The 24,246-nt window shown below is 43.7% G+C and overlaps 1 protein-coding gene across 6 annotated transcripts; it reads right to left on the bottom strand.

Moving 5' to 3' along the window:
* Positions 1-1,235: 1,235 nt before the first annotated feature.
* On the bottom strand, positions 1,236-24,186 carry LOC120718310 (interferon-induced protein 44-like). 6 transcript variants are annotated; one of them, XM_040006982.1, is made up of 9 exons: positions 24,058-24,186; positions 23,825-23,867; positions 23,461-23,473; positions 22,628-22,678; positions 21,932-22,127; positions 21,556-21,708; positions 21,286-21,457; positions 21,093-21,193; positions 1,236-1,434 (listed from the first exon to the last, which is right to left on the bottom strand). In XM_040006982.1, exons 1-9 carry the CDS (start codon positions 24,169-24,171, stop codon positions 1,273-1,275), a joined length of 1,005 nt encoding a protein of 334 aa, XP_039862916.1. In that variant the 5' UTR covers positions 24,172-24,186; the 3' UTR covers positions 1,236-1,272. The 6 variants fall into 6 exon arrangements, with proteins under 6 accessions (XP_039862916.1, XP_039862767.1, XP_039862843.1 ...); XM_040006833.1 differs by lacking the exon at positions 1,236-1,434 and adding an exon at positions 20,348-20,888; XM_040006909.1 differs by lacking the exon at positions 1,236-1,434 and adding an exon at positions 20,348-20,888 and having other exon boundaries at positions 22,628-22,661; positions 23,453-23,473.
* Between the last annotated feature and the right edge of the window lie 60 nt (positions 24,187-24,246).

Here is a 24,246-nt window from a genome sequence, read left to right on the forward strand (position 1 = left end):
CCTTGGTCTTCCTTTCCTGAGGGTCCTCGTGTGAGCCTGTTTCATCATAGCATTTGATGGTTTTTGCGACTGTACTTGGGGACACATTCAAAGTTTTAGCAATTTTGTGGACTGACTAACCTTCACTTCTTAAAGTAATGATGGACTGTTGTTTCTCTTTACTTAGCTGATTGGTTCTTGCCATAATATGAATTCTAACAGTTATCAAATAGGGCTGTCAGCTGTGCTCCAAACCGACTTTTGCACAACAGGACAAGGCACACCTGTGAAGTGAAAACCATTTCAGGTGGGCACATCATGAAGCTCATCGAGAGAAGGTCAAGGTTTTGCAGCACAACTCGGACACAGATGAATGCAAGTGAAGTGTTTAATAGTGAAGGTGAAAGTGAATACAATGCTTGGTGAACGTGGGACAGTGACTATGAAACACTAAGTCACTCTGTGAAAATAGATTATCATACAAGAACAAGATGCTGTGATTATTTACACCATCACAGACCATGAGACAGAGCTATGGTTCTAGGGCAAGATGCTATGGCATTTACGCTAAAGCTAGATATCAGGAAATGAGATCCAAGTGTGGGGACACAGCGACAGGGAAAACTGGAGGTGGCCTGGAGACGTGAAGGTGTCTGGGAAGGGATCTCAAAACTGGATTATAGATGGCAGACAGTTGGTGTCGTAAGCCACCGCCTCTGTTCAAAGATGGTCATTCACAGTAGACACTCTTCTTTCAAACCATCTGTCTTCTCTGTCCAAAATGTGAACATTGGCATTGTCGAAAGAGTGACCTTTGTCCTTAAGATGCAGAAGATGCAGATGTAATTACAGTTCAAAAAACCAGAAATCAACTCAACAGATCAGAGTCACCACCACCAAAATCAGCACGCCTCCATTTACCCTCCATCTGTGCATGTGTATCTTTTTAGCTTTTTAATTTTCTTAGCAAAATTAGGATTCACTGTGTTAATGCACTGATTCACAGAGGGACAGCCTTACAATGATTTATTTGAGTTACACAGCAGACAACAGGTTACATGCATATATCTGTCATTCTTCCTGCAGTTAACATTTTTGATTATACAGTAAAGAACAAAAAGTAGATGTATTGATTTTCCAGGAAGGTTATTTGGATTTAATTTGCAAAAGAAAACAAGTTAAAGAAAACAAGAACAAGACAAAAATTCAGTAGGATTAGATTTCTCATGAAATTAACTTTTTGTGTGACTTTTTTGTATAACATTTTCATTTTCTATCCCCCTCACACACTGATTATAGGTCATTCAGGTAGTCCTCTCCATAGTCAATGATCTTTTTCAGTACACTCAGTATAAGTGAATCCACATCGTTCTCCGTCTCAATCTCTGTGTGGTAGTTCTTCACGAGGAAGATGCAGTTCAGTGGAATACCCAGGTTCATGCTCACTGTTTCCATCTAAGTTTAAACAAAATTACATTTTAAAAACTGAAACTGTATTGTTGCAGCAGTGACATAATTATAAATTACTTCTTGAATTATTTGTACTGATTCCAGCTGAGGTTTCTGTACAAATATACTGAAATGTACAGCTGAATTAGAGATGTTATATTCATGTGTAAACTGTCTACATGTGCATGAAAGTTACTTCTTGGAACATACCTGCTTATTCAAGTACTTGCTCTTGTAGGCGTTCTTTATGTCTTTTTTGACTTCAGGACAGGCTTCATCAATTTTAGTCATGATAGCTATTTGTGGGATCCCTGCCAATACAGAAACCAATGCAATCAATTACATAATTTCTTAGGGATTAATAAAGTATGTTGATTAATTCTTATCTCATGTTTTTCAGGTATTTGAAATTGTACATCATCTCTGTGGGATAAGTGTGATCCCCACACAGACCAATCGGAATCGACCAATCAAAGTACTTAGCCGTCCCTTTCTTTGTCTTGGCAATTGAGAGCTATTTTCTTTTGACTTTCAGAAAGAGCCAGACTATTACTCATGAAACTAGTAAGTTTACCTCCTCAGCTTTGTGTTTAATTGTCTCTATTCAGAGTAAAGTCAGCCGTGCTGATACTTTGTTCCTACTGGCAATGTGAGAGTAACTACAGCAGTAAAGAGTGTAAAAGCATTGCTTCATACACTATATTTCAGTTAAGGAATTGCTTGTTGTTATTGTGTAGAGCTAATGTTTAAGTTGAGTAATTGAGCAGATAACTGGAATATATTGGAATACCTGAAATAACACAAATGACAATAAATAAACAGATAAAAGTTACATGTGAACACAATAAAATACAATCTCAACCATGGGACTGAAGCAGATAATACAATATCACATGAACACTGAATTGTAGCTAAATTGGATGAAATGGCTCATTTGTGGATCAACACTGCCCTCTAGTGGACCAAAGAATTCCCTCAAATGTCACTCTGACACGTTGGTTTAAGTATGGAGTTGCTTGCAAAAACAGGTGTTGATATTACAGCAGTAATTACTACAGATAACACTCTCTGGTAAACATTAGCCTCGGTCTCTCTGAGGTTCCTGCTCAAAAATGGGATGCTCAAACTGAATAGAGTATTTCTCTGCAATTACAAACTCTTTGTAAGAAGTCGTGGTATCAAAATAAAGTTAACACTTGTGAGACTTCATCAGAGGTGTAAATATTACAGCAGATGTTTCTGTGTCAAAGTAAATGAGGCTGCGATATAGAAAAATAATAAGATTTCGGTCAGTTTATTTTTGGATTTTATTGAAAATATGCTTCACAAAAACAACAATCTGCTCGACTACTCAGCTTAAACGTTAGCGCTACACAATAACAACAGTCAATTCATTAACTGAAGTATAGTCTGTGAAACAATGCTTTTACACTCTTTACTGCTATAGTGTTGCTACTCTCACATTGGCAGGAACAAAGTATCAGGATTGCTGACTTTACTCTGAATAGAGACAATTAAACACAAAGCTGAGGAGGTAAACTTACTAGTCTCATGAGTAATAGTCTGGCTCTGTCTGAAAGTCAGAAAAACTAGCTCTTAATTGCTGAGAAAAGCAGGGACAGCTAAGTACTTTGAAAGGTGTGGGGATCACACTTATCCCATAGAGACAAAGCATGTGCTGACAGGAGGGTTTTTTCTTTTTAACAATTCATACATTCTATATTTCAGTTTCATTTTACATGCTAAGTTACGGTGCTATGGTTGTTCCAATCTGCCATCTAAGAAAGTAAACTTCGAACGAAGACAGATTAGCCTAATTTCATGACTTATAACCCAAGTGATGAAATATCCATCCATCCTCTTCTGCTAATCCACCTCAGGGTCACAGAGCACTGGAGTCTCTCCCAGTTGTCACAGGACGGAAAGCAGGGTACAGCCTGGACAGGTCACAAGCTGATTGCAGAGCTAACACGTGTCACTAAAGATGACTTTGTAAAATAAATGTGACTTCGAAGCACACCTTAAACATCAAAATGATGAGCTGTGTGTAATCTGATTATTTGTTGTGAATGTATTTAGCTGAACACATTGGAGTTAGAAAGAACAAAAAAGAAAACTGAAAACGTTTTGCATGATACAGTTTATGTATCACAGACTGTGTACAAACATCTGAATGAAGACATCATACTGTGTAACCTTCTTTTACATGTCCACTGATGGCAACTCTTTCACGAGAATTCCTTTGTCACTGCACTGAAGGCCCATGGTGTCAGTAAAGACAAAAGGATAAAATGTTTCTGGATTTCTTTTCTTAATTTTCTTGTATTGTAAATAACACTGTAGTGTTGTTTTATTAGTGCCAGATACTAAAGATCCTAAACAGTTTCTCATTTGCAGAATAGTTTACACTTACGGTTGTATCTACTATCCCACTTTTTCTAGTTTAGTGTCTGTAAGGCAGTTACCACTACAGTGCACTCCTGTAGTTCTAGGAAATTTTTTTTTAAAAATGCAAGTGTGTCATAAGAAGAGACCCATTCTTATACATACTTTAATCTGGAAACAAGAGGATTTAGTTTACACTTACAGTTTACAGTGTTATGAACAAATACAAAATAACACTATAAACAAAAAAAAAAACACTTGAGGAGTGTACTGCCAAGCCAGACTGACACATGGTTGCATTGCCTGGCTTGATACTACCAAAAAACAGAGTTATCAATAATAACCACCATCATGATACATGATGGTGGTTATTATTGATAACTCAGGCTTTCTGCCTCAGTGTGTGATGTTACATAAAAGGCTCATTTGACATGTCACATAACTCACTGGCCGGATTGTCAGAGACATAAGATGTGACACAAGAAAATGTGATGGGGATCTATAAAGATTATAAGAAGTATAACAGCAAGAGGCAAGTGAGAAGTGGTAGCAGAAAATGATTAATCTTTTAAATTCCTAATTTAATACATTTATTTTAGCACTCAGTGCACACTCAGCACTGTGATTCATTGCCAACAGAACAGCTGCACATTGGAGGTTTAAATATTCTTACTGATAGACTTACACATTTTATAATCTGGTCTGACATTGACTTCAAAAGGCAAGCATGAGTCAATAATATAAGTCACATCAATGTTCTAGAACACAAAGAAGGAAACATGCTCGTATACTCACGTCCATGTTATGTTCCTTTCGTGTACCTCGAAAACTGTGAAGTGAACATGTTAATTATGTGAATCACAACAGAAGTGGATTGTTTTAAATTAATTATACGTTATTGTGTTGATTTTATCTTAAGGTTTAAACAATTTTGTATCATATTTTACATTTCTTATGAGGAGGTGGAGGGGGAGTACCTGCAATTAAAATGTGACAATGTAGCAACATGTTAGCAACATTTTTCCATATTCAACATCAGTTATATCATTTATTCCCTTATCTCAAATGAAATGTTACCATTTGCACGTTAAGATCAAAAGTGCATAATGATATCTTTCCATTGTGAAATAACTTTGCAAACATCTATGACTGATCCAGATCAAGATAACATGAGAATCCAGAATTTGTATGAGTAATATTATATGAAGAGGTTCAAAGAGCCTCACATGCTTAAAGCATGGTGAGAGCAAACGAAAAACAACAACAACAACAACAACATTTATGAACTTATTACAGCAGAGCTACAAACAAACTAGCAAACCATCACAAATATGCAAGCCATAAAAATGTTACATAAAAACAAATGTGCTTACCCCAAATACTTTTTTGTTTCCAAACAAACTCATGTTTTTTGTACCAACTACATGTTAATAAAAACAATCTGAAAAAAGTCTTTATATTCTTCTAGAAGTTAAATTCTTTTAACTTGAGACATACTAGAATTTATTTTTTTATCCTTAAGGCCAGTATACCCTCATTATACAATTACCTCATAATTTGTATCACACATTTATTGATAGGTTTGTAGCTTGAACCTATTCTCTGGAACGTTGAAGACAATATAATTACACAGCAAGCAAGACACGAAGTAGGCAAAGTTCTTCATGTTTCTCGTGCACGGGAGAGAACCGGACAAACGCCGTTCCTTCGCTTGACCCCAGTTGCTCTCGTCCGCTCCCCCGTAACACTGCTCTTTTATTGAGGTTACATGAATATGCATAGGTTCATTAACATATGACGTCTACATACAAACAAAGAGTACCTTGCCTGTGTGTGTGTGTGTGTGTGTGTGTGTGTGTGTGTGTGTGTGTGTGTGGGGTCAGAGTGTGACCCCATAAATGACTTCCCTAAACCTGCTGGTCAGGAAGTCCAACAGTTCATCTAAACAAAAGGCACTTAGCCTAAAACGGATATAGCCACATTTATCCTACAATAAAACAATAAGACAAGGTACGACCTCTTCCCATGCTCCCAGGATGTACAGTGGGGCAAAAAAGTATTTAGTCAGCCACCGATTGTGCAAGTTCCCCCACTTAAAATGATGACAGAGGTCAGTAATTTGCACCAGAGGTACACTTCAACTGTGAGAGACAGAATGTGAAAAAAAATCCATGAATCCACATGGTAGGATTTGTAAAGAATTTATTCGTAAATCAGGGTGGAAAATAAGTATTTGGTCAATAACAAAAATACAACTCAATACTTTGTAACATAACCTTTGTTGGCAATAACAGAGGTCAAACGTTTACTATAGGTCTTTACCAGGTTTGCACACACAGTAGCTGGTATTCCTCCATGCAGATCTTCTCGAGAGCAGTGATGTTTTGGGGCTGTCGCCGAGCAACACGGACTTTCAACTCCCGCCACAGATTTTCTATGGGGTTGAGGTCTGGAGACTGGCTAGGCCACTCCAGGACTTTCAAATGCTTCTTACGGAGCCACTCCTTTGTTGCCCGGGCGGTGTGTTTTGGATCATTGTCATGTTGGAAGACCCAGCCTCGTTTCATCTTCAAAGTTCTCACTGATGGAAGGAAGTTTTGGCTCAAAATCTCACGATACATGGCCCCATTCATTCTGTCCTTAACACGGATCAGTCGTCCTGTCCCCTTGGCAGAAAAACAGCCCCATAGCATGATGTTTCCACCCCCATGCTTCACAGTAGGTATGGTGTTCTTGGGATGCAACTCAGTATTCTTCTTCCTCCAAACACGACGAGTTGAGTTTATACCAAAAAGTTCTACTTTGGTTTCATCTGACCACATGACATTCTCCCAATCCTCTGCTGTATCATCCATGTGCTCTCTGGCAAACTTCAGACGGGCCTGGACATGCACTGGCTTCAGCAGCGGAACACGTCTGGCACTGCGGGATTTGATTCCCTGCCGTTGTAGTGTGTTACTGATGGTGACCTTTGTTACTTTGGTCCCAGCTCTCTGCAGGTCATTCACCAGGTCCCCCCGTGTGGTTCTGGGATCTTTGCTCACCGTTCTCATGATCATTTTGACCCCACGGGATGAGATCTTGCGTGGAGCCCCAGATCGTGGGAGATTATCAGTGGTCTTGTATGTCTTCCATTTTCTGATGATTGCTCCCACAGTTGATTTTTTCACACCAAGCTGCTTGCCTATTGTAGATTCACTCTTCCCAGTCTGGTGCAGGTCTACAATACTTTTCCTGGTGTCCTTCGAAAGCTCTTTGGTCTTGGCCATGGTGGAGTTTGGAGTCTGACTGTTTGAGGCTGTGGACAGGTGTCTTTTATACAGATGATGAGTTCAAACAGGTGCCATTCATACAGGTAACGAGTGGGGGACAGAAAAGCTTCTTACAGAAGACGTTACAGGTCTGTGAGAGCCAGAGATTTTCCTTGTTTGAGGTGACCAAATACTTATTTTCCACCCTAATTTCCGAATAAATTCTTTACAAATCCTACCATGTGTCACGGTCCTGGGTCGGGTCGACCCAGTATTTTGAGTTTCTTATGTTTTGGTTTATTTTGCATTATGGTTTAGTTATTCTCTGGTGATACTGTTTTGATTACAATTATATTCTGATTCTTTAGTTATCTGATGATGATGTTGATGATGATTATTTCTGGTTTAGGTTTTGTTATCTTGCCCTTATGTTTGGTTTAGGTTGCCTGTGCTTAGTCTTCTCTGCCCGTATGTCCCTCTGTTTGTCCATGACGTCATTATGCCTGTTTACGAGTCTGTCTCTGTCTGGCGTGTGCTTCCTGTTTTATTTTGTAGGTCTGTGCCCTTTGTCAGTGCGTTCAGCTTTGTGCTCTCCCTGTCTCGTCAGTGTAATCAACGTCAGCCGTGTTCCCCAGCTGTTTCCTCTTTGCTCCGTTCACCTCTTGTATTTAGTGTCTGTGTCTTCCCCTACTCGGTGTCGCATCGTTAACGTCTGTTCACCCTCGCTTCCTCTGTGTGCTCCGTTTGCCAGCCAGCCTTCCTGCCTACTTATTCCGTTCTTCCAGTTTAGTTAGTGTTTTTCTGTTCTGCTTCTTACCAGCAATAAAGCTGTGTGTTTTGAATTACTTCCGCCTCAGTGAGTCCTGCATTTTGGGTCCTCTCTTCCTGCCTGCCCACACTCAGACATGACAGAACGATGCGACCACAACCAGGACCCAGCGGACTCGTCCCGGGAGTATGACCTCTCCCGCATCCAAGGTTTGATGAAGCGGATTTCCCACACCAAAGACACTAAGACCATGGTGGTTGGGATTAACGCCATCAAAGCCGTCCTGGAGGGAAATCCTCACCTGCGCCAGCTGAGAGGATTTATGGGCTATATGGACCAGCTGCATGAAGCCCAGGAGGTGCTACAAGCTCGGGAACTCGCGGCTTTTGCCCGCTCCCAGTTTGCTAACCCGAAGCCACCGCAGCAGCAGCCGCAGAGCACGGAGCTTCGCGCTACGCAGCAGCGACGGTCACGGGGGAGAGGCGTCTCCACTCCTCTGCCGCGGGATTCCTCCGCGTGCTGTTCCGAGCCAAATTCACCGGCCTCCTTCTTGGCAGCGATGTGGTCAGCGGATGAGGAGCAAGTTGTCATCCCTCCGCCATCACAAGTTTCCTCCGCCACTTCCGTTCCCTTGTCTGGGAGGAAACGCCGCTCACGCCGCCGGCACCCCTTACCTCAACTGGATTCGGGAACTTCTGAGCAGCCGGCTGGGGTGAGTGACAAGAACACTTTTTCTGTCTCGTCTGCGGGGGGCTGTTCCCTCTCAGGGGATTTAAAGGACTTTGTTCATTCTCCTTTGGAGCTTAGAACCATACACGACAAACCGAAGGTTAACCCAGAGACTAAAAATTCCAGAGAAGCGCTTGTTGCTGCTAAACTAGCGTCTCCTGACCCTATTGGGCTAGTGCAGCCTGCTCTTCCCCCCACTGGCAGCTCAGCCAGAAGCTCAGTTAGCTGCCCGGCGGTCCCCGGTTCAGTCTCCTCCTGTTCTCCAGTCAGTTCAGTCGAGTTCAGTGCACTCTCTTGTATTGCCAGCACCTCAGCCACTAGCACTGCCTGCACCTCAGCCACCATCTCCACCCACTCGTTTTCAGGAGGAGGATAGCCCCACACAGACTTTTGTTGCTCCACAAGACCTGGCTACCTTTGTGACTTTTGCTCTCTCCAGGGCCTCCCCAGAGGTTAGATGTCAGCATTCAGTTAACTCTGGCCCCCTGGATGTAAAGAAGCCAGCGCTACCTGTTTTTTCCCTGCCAGAGGTCCCCGTGCCTGCTGGTTCTGTTCCGTGCCTGCCAGAGGTCCCCGTGCCTGCTGGTTCTGTTCCGTGCCTGCCAGAGGTCCCCGTGCCTGCTGGTTCTGTTCTGTGTTTTCCAGAGGTCCCCGGGCCTGCTGGTTCAGTCCTGTGTGTGCCAGGGGCCCCGGTGCCCGCTGGTTCTGAGACTGTTTTTGCTGGGGGGCCCGAGGAGCCCGTCCAGCCTCCTGCCTCGCCAGCTGGGGGGCCCGAGGAGCCCGTCCAGCCTCCTGCTTCGCCAGCTGGGGGGCCCGAGGAGCCCGTCCAGCCTCCTGCCTCGTCAGCTGGGGGGCCCGAGGAGCCCGTCCAGCCTTCTGCCTCGTCAGCTGGGGGGCCCGAGGAGCCCGTCCAGCCTTCTGCCTCGTCAGCTGGAGGGCCCGAGGAGCCCGTCCAGCCTTCTGCCTCGTCAGCTGGAGGGCCCGAGGAGCCCGTCCAGCCTTCTGCCTCGTCAGCTGGGGGGCCCGAGGAGCCCGTCCAGCCCCCAGCTGCAGCCTCGCCCATGCCGCCGGCTGCTGCAGCTTCATCGTCCTCGCCTGCTGCGGCCTCGGAGTCTTCGGCCTCGCCTGGTCCAGCCCCCGTGTCTTCGGCCTCGCCTGGTCCGGTTTCAGCATCTGCTTCAGCATCCTCCTCGCCTGGTCCAGCATCTGCTTCAGCATCCTCCTCGCCTGGTCCAGCGTCTGCTTTGGCTTCATCCGCTTCGCCTGGTCCAGCCACTGCTTCATCCTCGTCTGGTCCAGCCACGGCTTCATCCTCGTCTGGTCCAGCCACGGCTTCATCCTCGTCTGGTCCAGCCACGGCTTCATCCTCGTCTGGTCTAGCCACGGCTTCATCCTCGTCTGGTCCAGCCTCCGTGTCTTCATCCTCGCCTGGTCCGGCTCCAGCATCCTCATCAGCTGCTTCGCCTGGCCCGGCTCCCGCATCCTCATCAGCTGCTTCGCCTGGCCCGGCTTCAGCCTCCTCACCAGCTGCTGCCTCGCCTGGCCCGGCTCCAGCCTCCTCACCAGCTGCTGCCTCGCCTGGTCCGGCTTCAGCCTCCTCACCAGCTGCTGCCTCGCCTGGTCCGGCTTCAGCCTCCTCACCAGCTGCTGCCTCGCCTGGTCCAGCTTCTGCTTCAGCCTCCCCTGGTCCAGCTTCCGCTTCAGCGTCGCCTGGTCCAGCTTCCGCTTCTGCTTCAGCGTCGCCTGGTCCAACTTCAGCTTCAGCATCAGCTTCGTCTGGTCCAGCCTCCGCTTCCGCCTCGTCTGGTCCGGCCTCCGCTTCGCCTGGGGCTGCAGGGGCCACGAAGCCTTCAGGTCCCCTACTACCGCCTCCACATCATCGGTCGTCTGCCAGGCCGCTTGTTGGGCATCTCCGCCACCGTGGGCGCCCTCCTGAACACCCTCCTGGACGCCGCCACTGCCTTCCGCGTGGCCGGCCCCCGGATCTGCTCTGTCGCCGCCACTGCCTTCCGCGTGGCCGGCCCCCGGATCTGCTCTGTCGCCGCCACTGCCTTCCGCGTGGCCGGCCCCCGGGTCTGCTCTGTCGCCGCCACTGCCTTCCGCGTGGCCGGCCCCCGGAACTGTTTGCCCGTCGCCGCAGTTGCCGTCCACACGGTCGGCCCCCAGAACTGAACTGTTTTGGCCTCCTGCGCTGTCGGCCTCCGGGTCGGCCCCCTGAACTTGACCTTCTGGGTCTTTCTGGGCTCTGTCCCTCCTTCCTGGTCCCCCGCCGCCCGCCCTGGTTGGGTTGTTTTCTGTTTTTGGCCGTTTTTTGTGCTTCTGTTGGGCGGTCTGGGGCCCGTCCTTGAGGGGGGGGGGGTACTGTCACGGTCCTGGGTCGGGTCGACCCAGTATTTTGAGTTTCTTATGTTTTGGTTTATTTTGCATTATGGTTTAGTTATTCTCTGGTGATACTGTTTTGATTACAATTATATTCTGATTCTTTAGTTATCTGATGATGATGTTGATGATGATTATTTCTGGTTTAGGTTTTGTTATCTTGCCCTTATGTTTGGTTTAGGTTGCCTGTGCTTAGTCTTCTCTGCCCGTATGTCCCTCTGTTTGTCCATGACGTCATTATGCCTGTTTACGAGTCTGTCTCTGTCTGGCGTGTGCTTCCTGTTTTATTTTGTAGGTCTGTGCCCTTTGTCAGTGCGTTCAGCTTTGTGCTCTCCCTGTCTCGTCAGTGTAATCAACGTCAGCCGTGTTCCCCAGCTGTTTCCTCTTTGCTCCGTTCACCTCTTGTATTTAGTGTCTGTGTCTTCCCCTACTCGGTGTCGCATCGTTAACATCTGTTCACCCTCGCTTCCTCTGTGTGCTCCGTTTGCCAGCCAGCCTTCCTGCCTACTTATTCCGTTCTTCCAGTTTAGTTAGTGTTTTTCTGTTCTGCTTCTTACCAGCAATAAAGCTGTGTGTTTTGAATTACTTCCGCCTCAGTGAGTCCTGCATTTTGGGTCCTCTCTTCCTGCCTGCCCACACTCAGACATGACACCATGTGAATTCATGGATTTTTTTTTCACATTCTGTCTCTCACAGTTGAAGTGTACCTCTGGCGCAAATTACTGACCTCTGTCATCATTTTAAGTGGGGGAACTTGCACAATCGGTGGCTGACTAAATACTTTTTTGCCCCACTGTACATATAGGGGGTGCCCACCCCCACATACAACGTGGGGGTGGGCACCCTGGTGGCCGATTGGTGGGGCCTGGCGCCTGTGGCACAGCTGGGCCCCTTCCAGGGGATGGGGTGTCCTCAGGCCTCTGGCCTCGGGGCCTGAAGCTCGATCCTCTCTGGCACAGCTGGCTGCCGGCAGAGCCCGCGGGCACGCCACTGCAACCCCCTCTGGCCTCTGCTCCGTAGCTGCTGGGTGACCTCTCGTTTGGGGCTCTACTCAGCTCTTCCCAGGAGGGTGGCACGGTTCCCCCCTTTTTGGTGGTCCTCCTCGGGTCCTCGTACTCTGGGGCCTCTGGATGTCTGGGGCCTGGATCTCCTCCATACCTGCTTCATGCCCTGGAGGACGGGGCTATGGCTCCCCACACTCCCTAGCAGATCGTTACATGGAGAAACCTTTGGAATACAAGCATGCTGATCCACACAGGTGTGCACACAGGTGTTCACAGACGCGGACTACACCTTTCTTGGCTGCTGCCTCAAAGCACATTGTGCGCTGTCTATCTTGCGTGCTGCACAATAGTGTTTAATATTTAGTATCTACTGTTATCTACTGCTAGCTAGTTTATTGTGATGGTGCTGTTTTTTATTATGTTGCTCTTTTTTTGTTTGCTTTCTCTTCTGTTTTTTCTCTCTCTCCATACAGGTGAGCCAGGTGTTTTGTTTGTTTTTCTTTCTTCCTTCCCCCCTTTCTCACCGTCTCTTCCCCCCTCTGTTTTTCTTCCTCTCCCTCTCTTTCTTTCATTCTTTCTCCCTGTCCTATCCCCCAGTCATGTCTGTCCCGTTTGTAGCAACCGAAAATAAAATAAATACATAATTATAATAAAGGTAAATCAAATGGACCAATATGGCAAGGCCATGATGATCCACTTGGTAAAATAAATCCGCTTGGTAAATCAGAATCAGAATCAGAATCAGAATCAGAAAGGGTTTTATTGCCAAATGTTGAGCGGGTTTACAACATTAGGAAATTGCTGCGGTGCTTCAGTGCAAACATACTGTTATAAATACTGTTATAAATTAAGCTTAAATAGACATGAAAATAAAAATGAGAATAAGAATTAAAAGTGCTAAGTAGATAGATAGATATATACATGATATATACATGAGTGCAGGTGGTGATCAGTGCCAAACATGGAATGATGCAGTGAACACAGCGTAGGGTCATGTGTTAGTGGTGGGAACAGTCATACGGTTATTGTTCATGTGTTCAACAGCAGAGGGGAAGAAACTGTTCTTATGGCGAGAGGTTCTGGTGCGAATGGACCGGAGCCTCCTGCCTGAGGGGAGCAGGTCAAACAGACTGTGTCCAGGGTGAGAAGGGTCAGCTGAGATCCGAGCTGCACGCCCCAGTGTCCTGGAGGTGTACAGGTCCTGCAGAGATGGGAGTCTGCAGCCAATCACCTTCTCAGCAGAGCGCACAACACGCTGCAGTCTCTGTTTGTCCCTGATAGTGGCTCCAGCGTACCACACGGTGATGGAGGAGGTGAGGATGGACTCGATGATTGCAGTGTAGAACTGCATCATCGTCCGTGTTGGCAGGTTGAATTTCTTCAGCTGCCTCAGGAAGTACATCCTCTGCTGGGCTTTCTTAATGACGGAGGTGATGGTGGGCTCCCACTTCAGGTCCTGGGTGATGGTGGTACCCAGGAAGCGGAATGAGTCCACAGAGGTGATGGGGGTGTCAGTCAGGATGATGGGGGGGAGTGGAGCTGTGTGCTTCCTGAAGTCCACAATAATCTCCACTGTCTTCTGGGCATTCAGCACCAGGTTGTTGTGGCTGCACCAGGAATAAATCTGCTTGGTAAAATAAGTCCGCTTGGCATCTTTCTTGGCCTTAAGACAACAATTCTGATGGCTAAAGATCCAAACGGGACAACAAAAAACAACCAAACAAAACAAACAAACAAAAAAACTACAAAACACATGCAGACTTCTGGATATTAGAAGACAATTAATAATGCTCATGAATAGGACTAAAGGCAGGAAAGTGTCCTTAAAGCACAAACATCAGAGACTCACAAAGTGACAGACTGGAAAAAAGCTGGTTGGGGCATATCTGACACTCCTTTTTTTTTTTTTTTTTTTTTTTTTTTTTTTTTTTTGTGCCTGTCCCGTTTGGCTCTTTTGCCATCAGAATTGTTGTCTAAAGGCAAAGAAAGATGCCCAACGGATTTACTTTACCAAATTGACCATCCCAGCCTTGCCGTAATGGTCCATTTGATTCACCTTTTATTGTTTATTTTATTTTCACTTACTGAATACGGGACAGACTTGACTGGGGGAAAGAAGGGGAGAAAGAAAGAGGGAAAGAGAAACAGCTGAGAAGAGGGACGGGGGAGAAGGGCAAAAGACAAAAACCAACAGAATGAGCAGAAAAAAAAAAAAGAAAAAAAAATGCATATATCGATCACCTGGATCACCTGCTGAGAAAGAAAAAAGAAAACAAGCAGAAGAGAACAAGAGTAATAGAATAAACAACATCACAATGATATATGGGAATATGACAGTAAATACTAAATATTAAACATTATTGTGCAGCACATAAGATCAACAGAACACAGTGTGCTTTGAGGTAGGAGCCAAAAAGGGTGTAGTTTGTGGGTGTGATCACCCGTGTGTACACCTGTGAGCATGGACGCGCTTGTTTTTTTTTTTTTAAAAGGTTCCTTCATGTAATGATCTGCTAGGAAGTGTGGGGGGCCACAGCCCCGTCCTCCAGGGCATGAAGCAGGTATGGAGGAGATCAAAACTCCAGACATCCAGAGGCCCCCAGAACACAAGAGACCAAGGAAGACCAACAGAGGGGCAGCCGCGCCACTGTCCCAGAAAGAGCTGAGGAGAGTCCCAGATGAGGGCTCACTCAGCAGCCGCGGAGCAGAAACCAGGGGGAGTTGCAGTGACGCGCCCGTGAGCTCCGCCGGCAGCCAGCTGTGCCTGAGTGACCGCCACTGGCTAGGGAAGTGGTGGTGGGTGGAGATAGACCTCCAAACCTTGGAGGGCCTGAGATGTCCCCAGAGAGGTGGCGCTTGACACCCAACCTGACATATAGACACAGACATACAGGCACACACAGACACAAACATCCATTCCCACCCTATTCCTAGCCAGCTGTGCCTGCTATTCCCAGACCTTGCCACCCATCATTTTTAATTGGGGCCCTTTGAAAGTTTTAAGGCCAAAGTGAGTACAAAAGTCTGCAAAACAACAGGTGCCAGTCCAACTGCAGAGTAAAAACAATTAATCCTCCTGACAACTACTATGCATGCACTATGCAGAAGGGTTTTTCACAACTTTGGGCAGAGAAGACTAGTTATGGGAAGTTTGGCTCTTTTCAGAGAGCTGGCTCTTCTGGCTGATGTTGTTTGTCTCTCAGCTAGTGTCACAGCCAAGTGGCCAACCCAGGAGAATAGACTCAAATGCAGACAGCACTCAGAGGCATGGAGAATAAGTGTTAGCAAGACTTTATTTACAAGGAGTGAAAATGTGCAACCGAATGTTTCCCAAAACTATGCACTTAGGAGCTTGGTGAGTTAAACTATGAACTATGACTGAAAGTCAATAAAGCCAACTAGAACAATACTATGATGTATAATTAGCTAGAACAGCATCGTGAATGTTATCATAAAAACATACAACTATGAACTATGAGCTGTGAACACACTGCATGCTATGAGAGAGCCCAGAGAACAAACCCTTAGGCTGGTGTAAGCAGGAGCCAGGGGTAACAGCCAGTACAGGAACCCTGTGGTGTGGGACTAAAGGGGAAGGCTAGACAGGAGAATGGTGCCAGGATTCTCGGAGTCACTGAAACAAGAGAGAAAGGTGTCAAGTGGGATTTCAGGCGTTAGATCCAGAGTGAACAGTCAAATTGTAAAGAGTCTTACTTGTCGCAGGCAGAGGTGAAGCGTGGAAGAGTAAGTGGTCTGAGTGAGCCGTTAGTGATATATGTCCAGAGCAGAGATTCAAGTGTTTACAGGAAGCAGGGCAGGGAGGCAGGCAAGTGAGTAAAGAGGTGAAGCTGCTGAACAGACCAGCACCTGAACAGAGGTTAGTTATGGCAGGATGGAAAATGGCGTCTGGAGAATTACTGTGAGCAGAGAGGGTAAACAGGTGAGTGCGAGCAATACTATGATACGTTAAATTAACTACGACAGCAGAGCACTCACAATCACTCCTAGCCAGATCATCTGCTAGCCATTGTTAGTCTGGTCTTAAAAGCCGGCAGCCAAATTACTCACATTACTCACTTCAACCAGAGGTGGACTCACCGGCACAATGGAAAAGTCCGGCACTCACCTGGACCATGTCAGTTAGTATCTGCCCTGTTTTTGAGAAGACTCTCTCCAAAGGAACAGATGTTGCCACTATGCACAGTCTCCCCTCTATCACCTTCACCAGGCATGGAAAGACTGTGGCCTTGGCCTGCCACCAACTCAGCGGGTCTTCTCCACATTGGATGAAGGGGTACTCAAGATCGCATCTCCATTATAACGTCAGCTGTATGTTACGAACTTGCATGGTCATGTGTTTGTTTTGTGCAGGTGATATATCTTTTTATGTTAATTCAGCTGTGCCAGGGCCCTGCTCTGATTGGTGCGTGGATACACCGCCCCTACGTGACTGGTTCCAGCTGGAGGACCCGCCCATTAAAAGGAGGCTGGAGTGCTACGCTGGGAGAGGTCCTTGCGTTTCTCCTCATGACCTGTGGCAGCCGCTGGCTGCAGTGCGGCTTAAAAGTTGTGGAAGTGGAGTGGGTAGGGGTGAGCTGCCGTTTCTTTTGATCACCTGTTTTCTCCTGTTTTGAATTGGTTAAGGAGGTCAGACTCTGTCTTTATTTTTGACTTTGTTTTGGTGAGGTCAGGGGTGCGGGATTTGTGTAGATTTGTTTTGTTTATTATTTTGGCCTTGGCTCACCCTGAAGTGTTGACACTCCTGTTTTGTTGTTCTTTTTTTTCCACATTGTAAATAAATCACATTATAATGAACGGATTTGTTTCCTGTGGCTGCTTGGGTCTTTGGGGGGGGGGAAGCAAGTGCCTCACTCATGTTATTGCCTGGCCCTAGACGGGTCGTAACATGTAGTATTTCTCTTTGTAGCATCTCCTGTAGCTCTTTCATTTCTGAATGGAAGCTTTTTAAACCTAGGATCCAGTAATGCAGTTTCTGAGAGGACAGTGTTGAACTCCATACGCAGATATTTTCGATCCATGGTTGAACAAAGATCCGCAACCAATTCCTTTACTTTCTACACGGTTACTGTCAGTTGGTGCTGGGCTGTCACTGGCTGAAGACCTTTGCTAAGCAGGAGCATTTTGGAGGCTGTGACATAGCTGAAGGAGAGAAAACAGCAACTTTTAAAATTAGTTTTGTTTTTTAATTATGTGGCATATTTAATTTTTCAATTTAGTTTTGTCAATCATATGTGTTGTTTCTGCAATGTATATTAGTGACTGAATAGTAGAGAAAAAAACAACTGTGCAAGGTACCTGTCTGTACTTATCTCAACAGTCACTTCCTCAAATGGTTGCAGGACGGTGCAGACGTCTTTCACCAGCTCCCATTCCTCTTGACTTAACGTATCAACAGGTGCACTGATCAGGGCCATGGTGGAGATACTGGCATCTTTTGTTTCAAGAATGCCTCAGTTCAGGTAACTCCATCTGGCGCTGTGTGGACTTTAGCCTCTTTGCAGCTACTGTGCTTCTGTGGAAAAACTCCACATTAGCCTTTACCTTGTCCACGGTTGTTTTCACCACCTTCAGGAAATCTCTTATCAACAGGTTTAATGTATGTGCCAGACATGGGTGGTGGGTCCACTTCAGAATTTTTATGGCCTTGGTGATGTTTGCAGCATTATCACTCACACATCACACCACTTTGTCCTGTACTTGCCACTCATTTGCCACTTTTAATAGCTCCTCTACCAACATTTCTGCAGTGTGTCTGTCAGTGATGTCAAAGCAGTCCAGCAGACAAAGATGTCATCTTGTAATTTTCAATAAAGTGGAGGAACTTTTCACTCAGTCTTTTATTTACCGCATGTTTTGTGTGTTTAAAACTTGGGAATGTGTTTAAAATGAGCAGCATGCAGCCTGCTGTACTAAAATCACTGATTGAAGGGCAAACAGTGCGTAGCATTGTCACAGATGCGTGTATTAATTTGGTGATTTATTAAATGTGGCCAATAGATGTTCTGCTTGATCCTAATCTGCTGCTGAGTTTTTTACGCTGATGGAAGTGCAGATAACTCAGAACAGACATCATTAACACCGGTTCAACCAATCACTTTCATTCCACTTTAGAGTAGGAACATACACCTTATGATTTATGACAAAAAAAAGTTTACTTTTTTGACAAAAAGTTCATTTTTTTGACCAAACATTCCACCTTTTTAGTATTTGGGGGGACTGTGTGTGTGTGTGTGTGTGTGTGTGTGTGTGTGTGTGTGTGTGTGTGTGTGTGTGTGTGTGTCTGTCTGTGTGTGTCTGTCTGTGTCTGCGTGCATGTGAAAATGGGTCAAGCCAAAATAAAATTCTTAGTTGAACTGTTGCTTTTGTAACAGTGAAAATGGGGAGATTTGGAGGCTGCTTGCCCCGATGGACAGCTTTATTACATTGTGTTTGCTTTTGTTTAGGCCAGAAAAAGGAAATCAGAATCAAAATTGGCCTTACAAACGAGAAAAGTAAAAATGTGTCACGGTTTGGCATGGCAAACCGTGGGAGGTGTGGGGAAGGAGGACCCAGGCGCGGTGCACTATGCACAAACAGTGCGTTTATTTATTTTATTTATTATGGTACAAAACAACAATAAATCTCCGTGCTTTCCCTGACTCCCGTGTCGTGTCTCTCCGTGAACAGTCCGTGTCTCAGTGCTCTCCGCTCCCGTGTCTCAGCACTCCTCGTGCTGGCTGCTGTCTGGCGCTCCTCACTTCTACTGGGGACACAATAGACGCAGCCGTCAGGACACATATAACCGAGGGCATACACACACTAACTCAGTTCAACTGGGTGACTAACGTGGAGTCTCATGGAAGGATCCCGCGTCAGTGGGAGCTCCAAGACTCCCCTAAGTAGCTCCCCCGACGAGGCCTGATCAGCAGCAGGTGTGTGGCAACACCAAATATACATACAATAATAATATAATTCATAACTGCTCAGGGATCCTGGGTCGCTCAGACCCAGGACCCTGACAAAATGCGTCTTCACACATTGGGCCGTGCAGATAAACTGACATTCGCTCTGACCCCATGTTGGGTTTGTGGATTGGGGAACACTTTGAAGGAACAATGGGCTGGGAGGTTGTTTCTCCTACGGAAAATGTTACGTCCAGATGAACAGAATCGACTTTTGGAGATTTACTCACCTGGATGACTGAGAATGCATCAAGAAGACATTACATTTGTTGCACATTACTCTAAAATCACTTTTATGAGAGTGACTTTTAGATAACAACCTGATTTAAAACAGAATCTAGCATAAACATTCTTTCCCTTGGAAATAACTCTAAGATATTAAGAGAATATGGCAAATGAGATCACAGGATGGCCAAAACTGTACTTTCAAATGAGATCTTCTTGTTTCATTGGAACAGCAAAGCACCATAAGAAAGAATAAGTAGCCTACACCTATGTACGAACAAATATCACTGCTATGGAGTTTTCATGTTTTGCATGCAGACTCGGGGCTCCAAGTCTCCTCTTGGCATTTTCTTATTTAAACACTGATGACTTATAACCTCAAAGTTTAGCAGCACAACACAGTGTTTCCTTTTCCATCAGACATTTCTTTCAGTCTTTATTTCCTCAAATCAAAAGGCTTGTGTTTTGGTATTTTTTGCTACTGAAAGGCATACAAGTAATCTAAGAAAAGCATGAGTCAGAAACTTTACGTCCTGCAGAAGCGGCAAAGAAGGATGTGCCGCTACACCGGAGACTGAATGGAAATAAGCCTTTATTTATGGTTGTAAACAATGCAAAAAAAGAAAAGGGAAACAAAGACTAACCTAACAAAACCTAAACTGGGAAAGCAACTAAACACTAAACATGTGAAACTTGAACATGGAATACTGGAGCCTGGATCTCGGAGCTTGATGTACAGATGACCCAAAAGAATAGAAACTATAAATATAACATAAACAGAAAACAAGAGAGCCAAAACCACAAAGGATACTAAATCGAATAATATTTATAAACCCAAAAAGACATGAACACTGGGTCACAGTTGTTGCTACTCTCACACTGACAGTAGGAACAAAGTATCAACATGGCTGAATTTACTCTGAATGGAAATAACTACACAAAAAGGTGAGAAGGTAAACTTATGAGTTTCATGAATAATAGTCCGACTCTAACTAGAAGTCAAATAATCTGCAACGTCTGATTAAGCTCTCAAATGCATAGCCAAGGGGGGGACGACTAAGGACATATACAAGTCCTAATTTGGACTTCTATAATTACCTGGATGCTTGTGTGAGTTGATAACCTAAGTCATTAAATATCTATCCATCCTCTTCCGCTTCTAAACTCTCATTACAGTTTAGAAAACAAGAAATCACTGATTCACAGAGGACAGTCTCACATCGATGGTTGAAATGATTTATTTGAGTTACACAGCAGGCAACAGGTTACAAGCATATATGTGTCATTCTTCATGCCATTATCATTTTGAATATACAGTAAATAACAAAAAGTACATGTATTGATTTTCTGTGAAGGTTATTTGGATTTAATTTACGAAAGAAAAAAAAGTGAAATAAAACAAGAACAAGACAAAAATCAGTACAATAAAGTTTCTGATGAAATTCACTTTTTGTGTGACTGTGATTGTAATGATAGCAAAGCAAAATAACCTGAAGAGTAACTGAGCATTTTCATTTTCTTTCCCCCTCAAACATTTGTTACAGGTCAGGATTATTCAACCCAACAATATACAACCATTCATTCAATCATTCATATTCTGGTCATTCAGGTAGTCCTCTCCATAGTCAATGATCTTTTTCAGTGCACACAGTATCAGTGAATCCATGTTGTCATTCGTGTCAGTTTCTTTGTGGTAGTTCTTCACGAGGAAGATGCAGTTCAGTAGAATACCCAGGTTCCTGTTTACTGTTTCCATCTAAGTTTGAAAAATATTGCATTTAAAAAACTGAAACTGTATTGTTGCACTAGTGACATAATTATAAATTATTTATTGAATTATTTGTACTGATTCCAGCTGAGGTTTCTGTACAAATATACTGAAATGTACAGCTGAATTATAGATGTTAAATACAAGTGTAAACTGTCTACAAGCTCATGAAAGTTACTTCCTGGAACATACCTGGTCATTCAAGTACTTGCTCTTGTAGGCTTTCTTTATGTCTTTTTTGACTTCAGGACAGGCTTCATCAATTTTAGTGATAACAGCTATTTGTGGGATCCCTGCCAATACAGAAAGCAATGCAATCATTTTATCTCATGTTTTTCTAGTATTTGAAATCGTGACGTCATACATGTAGAACAACTGCTCTCACCTTTGTCACGAGCATGTAGTCTGACTTCTTTCATCTTCCTCCAAGTTTCATCACTGATTATGCTCACTGTGTCAGCTGGAATAACAACAACCAGTATATGGACTTTGTCATCTAAAGTAGGAGAACTGTTGTAGTTAGGATCCGATTCACGCAAGAGAGCTGTGGGTTTGAACTGGGGAAAAAAAAAACCAAAGTCACTTAAACCTTTTTGCACGATACAGTTTCTGTATCACAGACTGTGTACAAACATCTGGATGAAAAACATCATACCGTGTAACCTTCTTTGACATGTCCACTAATGGCAAGTTTAATGTCTTCCACATGAATTCCTCTCTCAGCGCCCCTCTCAAGCCCCATGGTGTCAGTGAAGACAAGAGAGTAAAAAGTTTCTGGATTTCCTTTCTGAATTTTAAATGTCCTGTACTGTAAATAAAAAATGTGGTGTTGTTATATTAGTGCCAGATACTAAAGATCCTAAACAGTTTTCAGAATAATTGACACACTAGTTGTGCTGACTATTTTTCACTCGTTTATAGTTTAATGCTTATAAAGCAGCTACCACTGCAGTGCGCTCCTGTAGTCATAGAAAACCTCAAAGGAAATGAGTGTGCAACTATGATAAGGATAGATACATCCTCATACATACTGTTGTAGTGAAACTGTCACCAGAGGTTGCATCTGCCAATGCTCGAGTTGCGATTTTGCCTCTTAAAGCACTGTCCACAGAGTTGATGAAGCTGGACTTTCCAGCACCTGGTGGTCCATGAAGCATAATTCTGAGATGCTGGACATCTTTGTGAGGCTTGTAATCTCTGACAAGCTGCAGGTCTTGCTGTCTTTCACTGTTCATTTAGAAAATTACAATAGGATTTAGTGTGCACTTACAGTTTACACAACAGTGTTATGAACAAACACAAAATAACAACAAACAAGCAAAACACTTGAGGGGTGTACTACTGAGACAGGCTGACATCTGTTTTCTACTACCTGCAATGTCAGAAGTGTGAAATGACCAAATAAGCATTTCTGTGTCACCGTGTGAAACTATGTGAATTCCACATTGTGACTCAGAGGTTTGTGCTGCTGTAACAATTTGAATGTATAAAATTTATTCAGCAGAGAATCACTTCAGAATCAAAGTGTAAGTGTGAGATCCACAGATGGGTTTAAAGTAAAATTGAATGGACATTAAACATAAGTTAACAAAATGATCAAACAGGTCAAAAGACATTGATTTTGTGATATAAAATTGTGACTCTAGGATTAACACAGAGTTGGTGAAAAGGGTTATTTTTATTAATTCTAGTACACCTCTCTAAGGAACCACACTTTTAATACTTACCTCCATGGTATGATCCTCTCTTCTGCCTTTAACACTGTAAAGTAAAAATGTAAATTCTATGAGTCACATTGGAAGCATAACATTTTAAATTAATTACACATCATTATGTGTTAAGGCTGTTACACACTGAACGTGTTGTGTTTTTGAGGACAATTCCTCCTCAATAAACGCACTGTGAAAACTAAAAATGAAGCCGACGTCAAACTATGACGAGCTGAGAAAAGTAAGAAACTAAGAAAACAGCAGCAGGGAGAATTTAACGGTTGGATCCAGGAGCTGAAGCTGTGTGTTCCTACATAGTTCAGGATGTCAGTGGGAGAGTTTGAGGCGAGGCAGGAAAATGATTTTACTGAGCCGCATTGTGTAGCTGTGTGTCTGAGGTAAATAGTATTACGTGACTATTTCCACTTGATTGTGTATTCAGTAGGGGTGCCGTGTGAGTTTAGAGTGCACTCGTTGTCTGACGCAGTGGCCTTGTTATTCAGGTCATTTTATTCACATCCTAAAAATCTGACAAATCGATCTTGAATTGCAAAAATAAATAAATAAATAATTTCATCAATTCTGCAGTTTACCCATGGATTTCAGTAACGTTGCTCTGCCTGTAACCAATTGCGCCTCGCCCAAAGTTCCAGTCCAGGAATTTTGTTTGCATTTCCTGGAATTGTTCAGCTCAAACGGTCAGTGTGAACAGCTGCAAAAAGAACAGATGAGTCTGAACAATATTTTTAAGATAGGAAATATTTTCACAGATTTTACACGTCCGGTGTGTAAAAGCCTCAAGTTTTGTCTTCGAGATTTTGTATCATATTTTAAATATCTTACGAGGAGGTGGTGAGCGATTTCCTGCAATTGAAATATGACAAAGTAAAAACATGTTAGCAACACTTTTCCATATTCAGTTCAGTTCTATTAGATTTTAAGTTAAATGAAATGTTTTTTTGACTTTTAAATCAAAGGACGTTATGGTAACTACTAAATTCTAAAATAATTTTATAAACATCTAAAAGAAATTCAGATCAAGATCACTCCAGTCTCCAGCATTTCCTTATTTCTAAACTGTTTAGTCAAGTCAAGCCAGTTTTATTCGTGTAGCTCAGTACTACATGTGTCTATGTATAAGTATGACAATATATTAAGGGCAAAGGGTGGCAAGAAAATCACCAACAATGAATATAATATGAAAAAAAAGCTTACCTGACAAGATATTTATAATTTTTTCCATTTTTTTTGTCATCAACTAATTGTGAATTAAACAAACAGAAAAGACAGTAAATTAAAAAATAGTAAATTCTTTAAATTCTTCAAGAAACTAAATTCTTTTAACTTGACACATCTGAACCAAATGGTAGAGATGACTCAGTCCGGTCAATTTAATAATTTAATAACTGGATTTCCTGCATTGGATTATTAACACAATGTTACCGTACCTGAATGTCCAACTGTGCTGTGAAGTTGTCGTCCCTTGGTTTATTGTTCACACTGGTGTAGATGATGTGTGACTTTGGATTTATAAATGTCCTTTCACTTTCTTTTTGGGTCATGTGACTTCTATTATTCTCTCTATCTGATGGCAGTCTAATGTAGTTGTAGCTGCATAGCTTCTTAATTTGCATGTG

The sequence above is a fragment of the Simochromis diagramma genome, unplaced genomic scaffold, assembly GCF_900408965.1.
Source record: "Simochromis diagramma unplaced genomic scaffold, fSimDia1.1 OVJJ01000381.1, whole genome shotgun sequence".
NCBI lineage: Eukaryota > Metazoa > Chordata > Actinopteri > Cichliformes > Cichlidae > Simochromis > Simochromis diagramma.

Excerpts from the sequence above, each read along its gene's own strand:
- LOC120718310 (XM_040006833.1), bottom strand. The coding sequence starts at position 24,171 with ATGACCCAAAAAGAAAGTGAAAGGACATTTATAAATCCAAAGTCACAC. Across the intron at positions 21,709-21,931 it reads GTGACAGTTTCACTACAACA|TACAGGACATTTAAAATTCA; the intron begins GTATGTATGAGG and ends TTTTATTTACAG. Across the intron at positions 21,194-21,285 it reads ACTACATGCTCGTGACAAAG|GGATCCCACAAATAGCTGTT; the intron begins GTGAGAGCAGTT and ends CTGTATTGGCAG.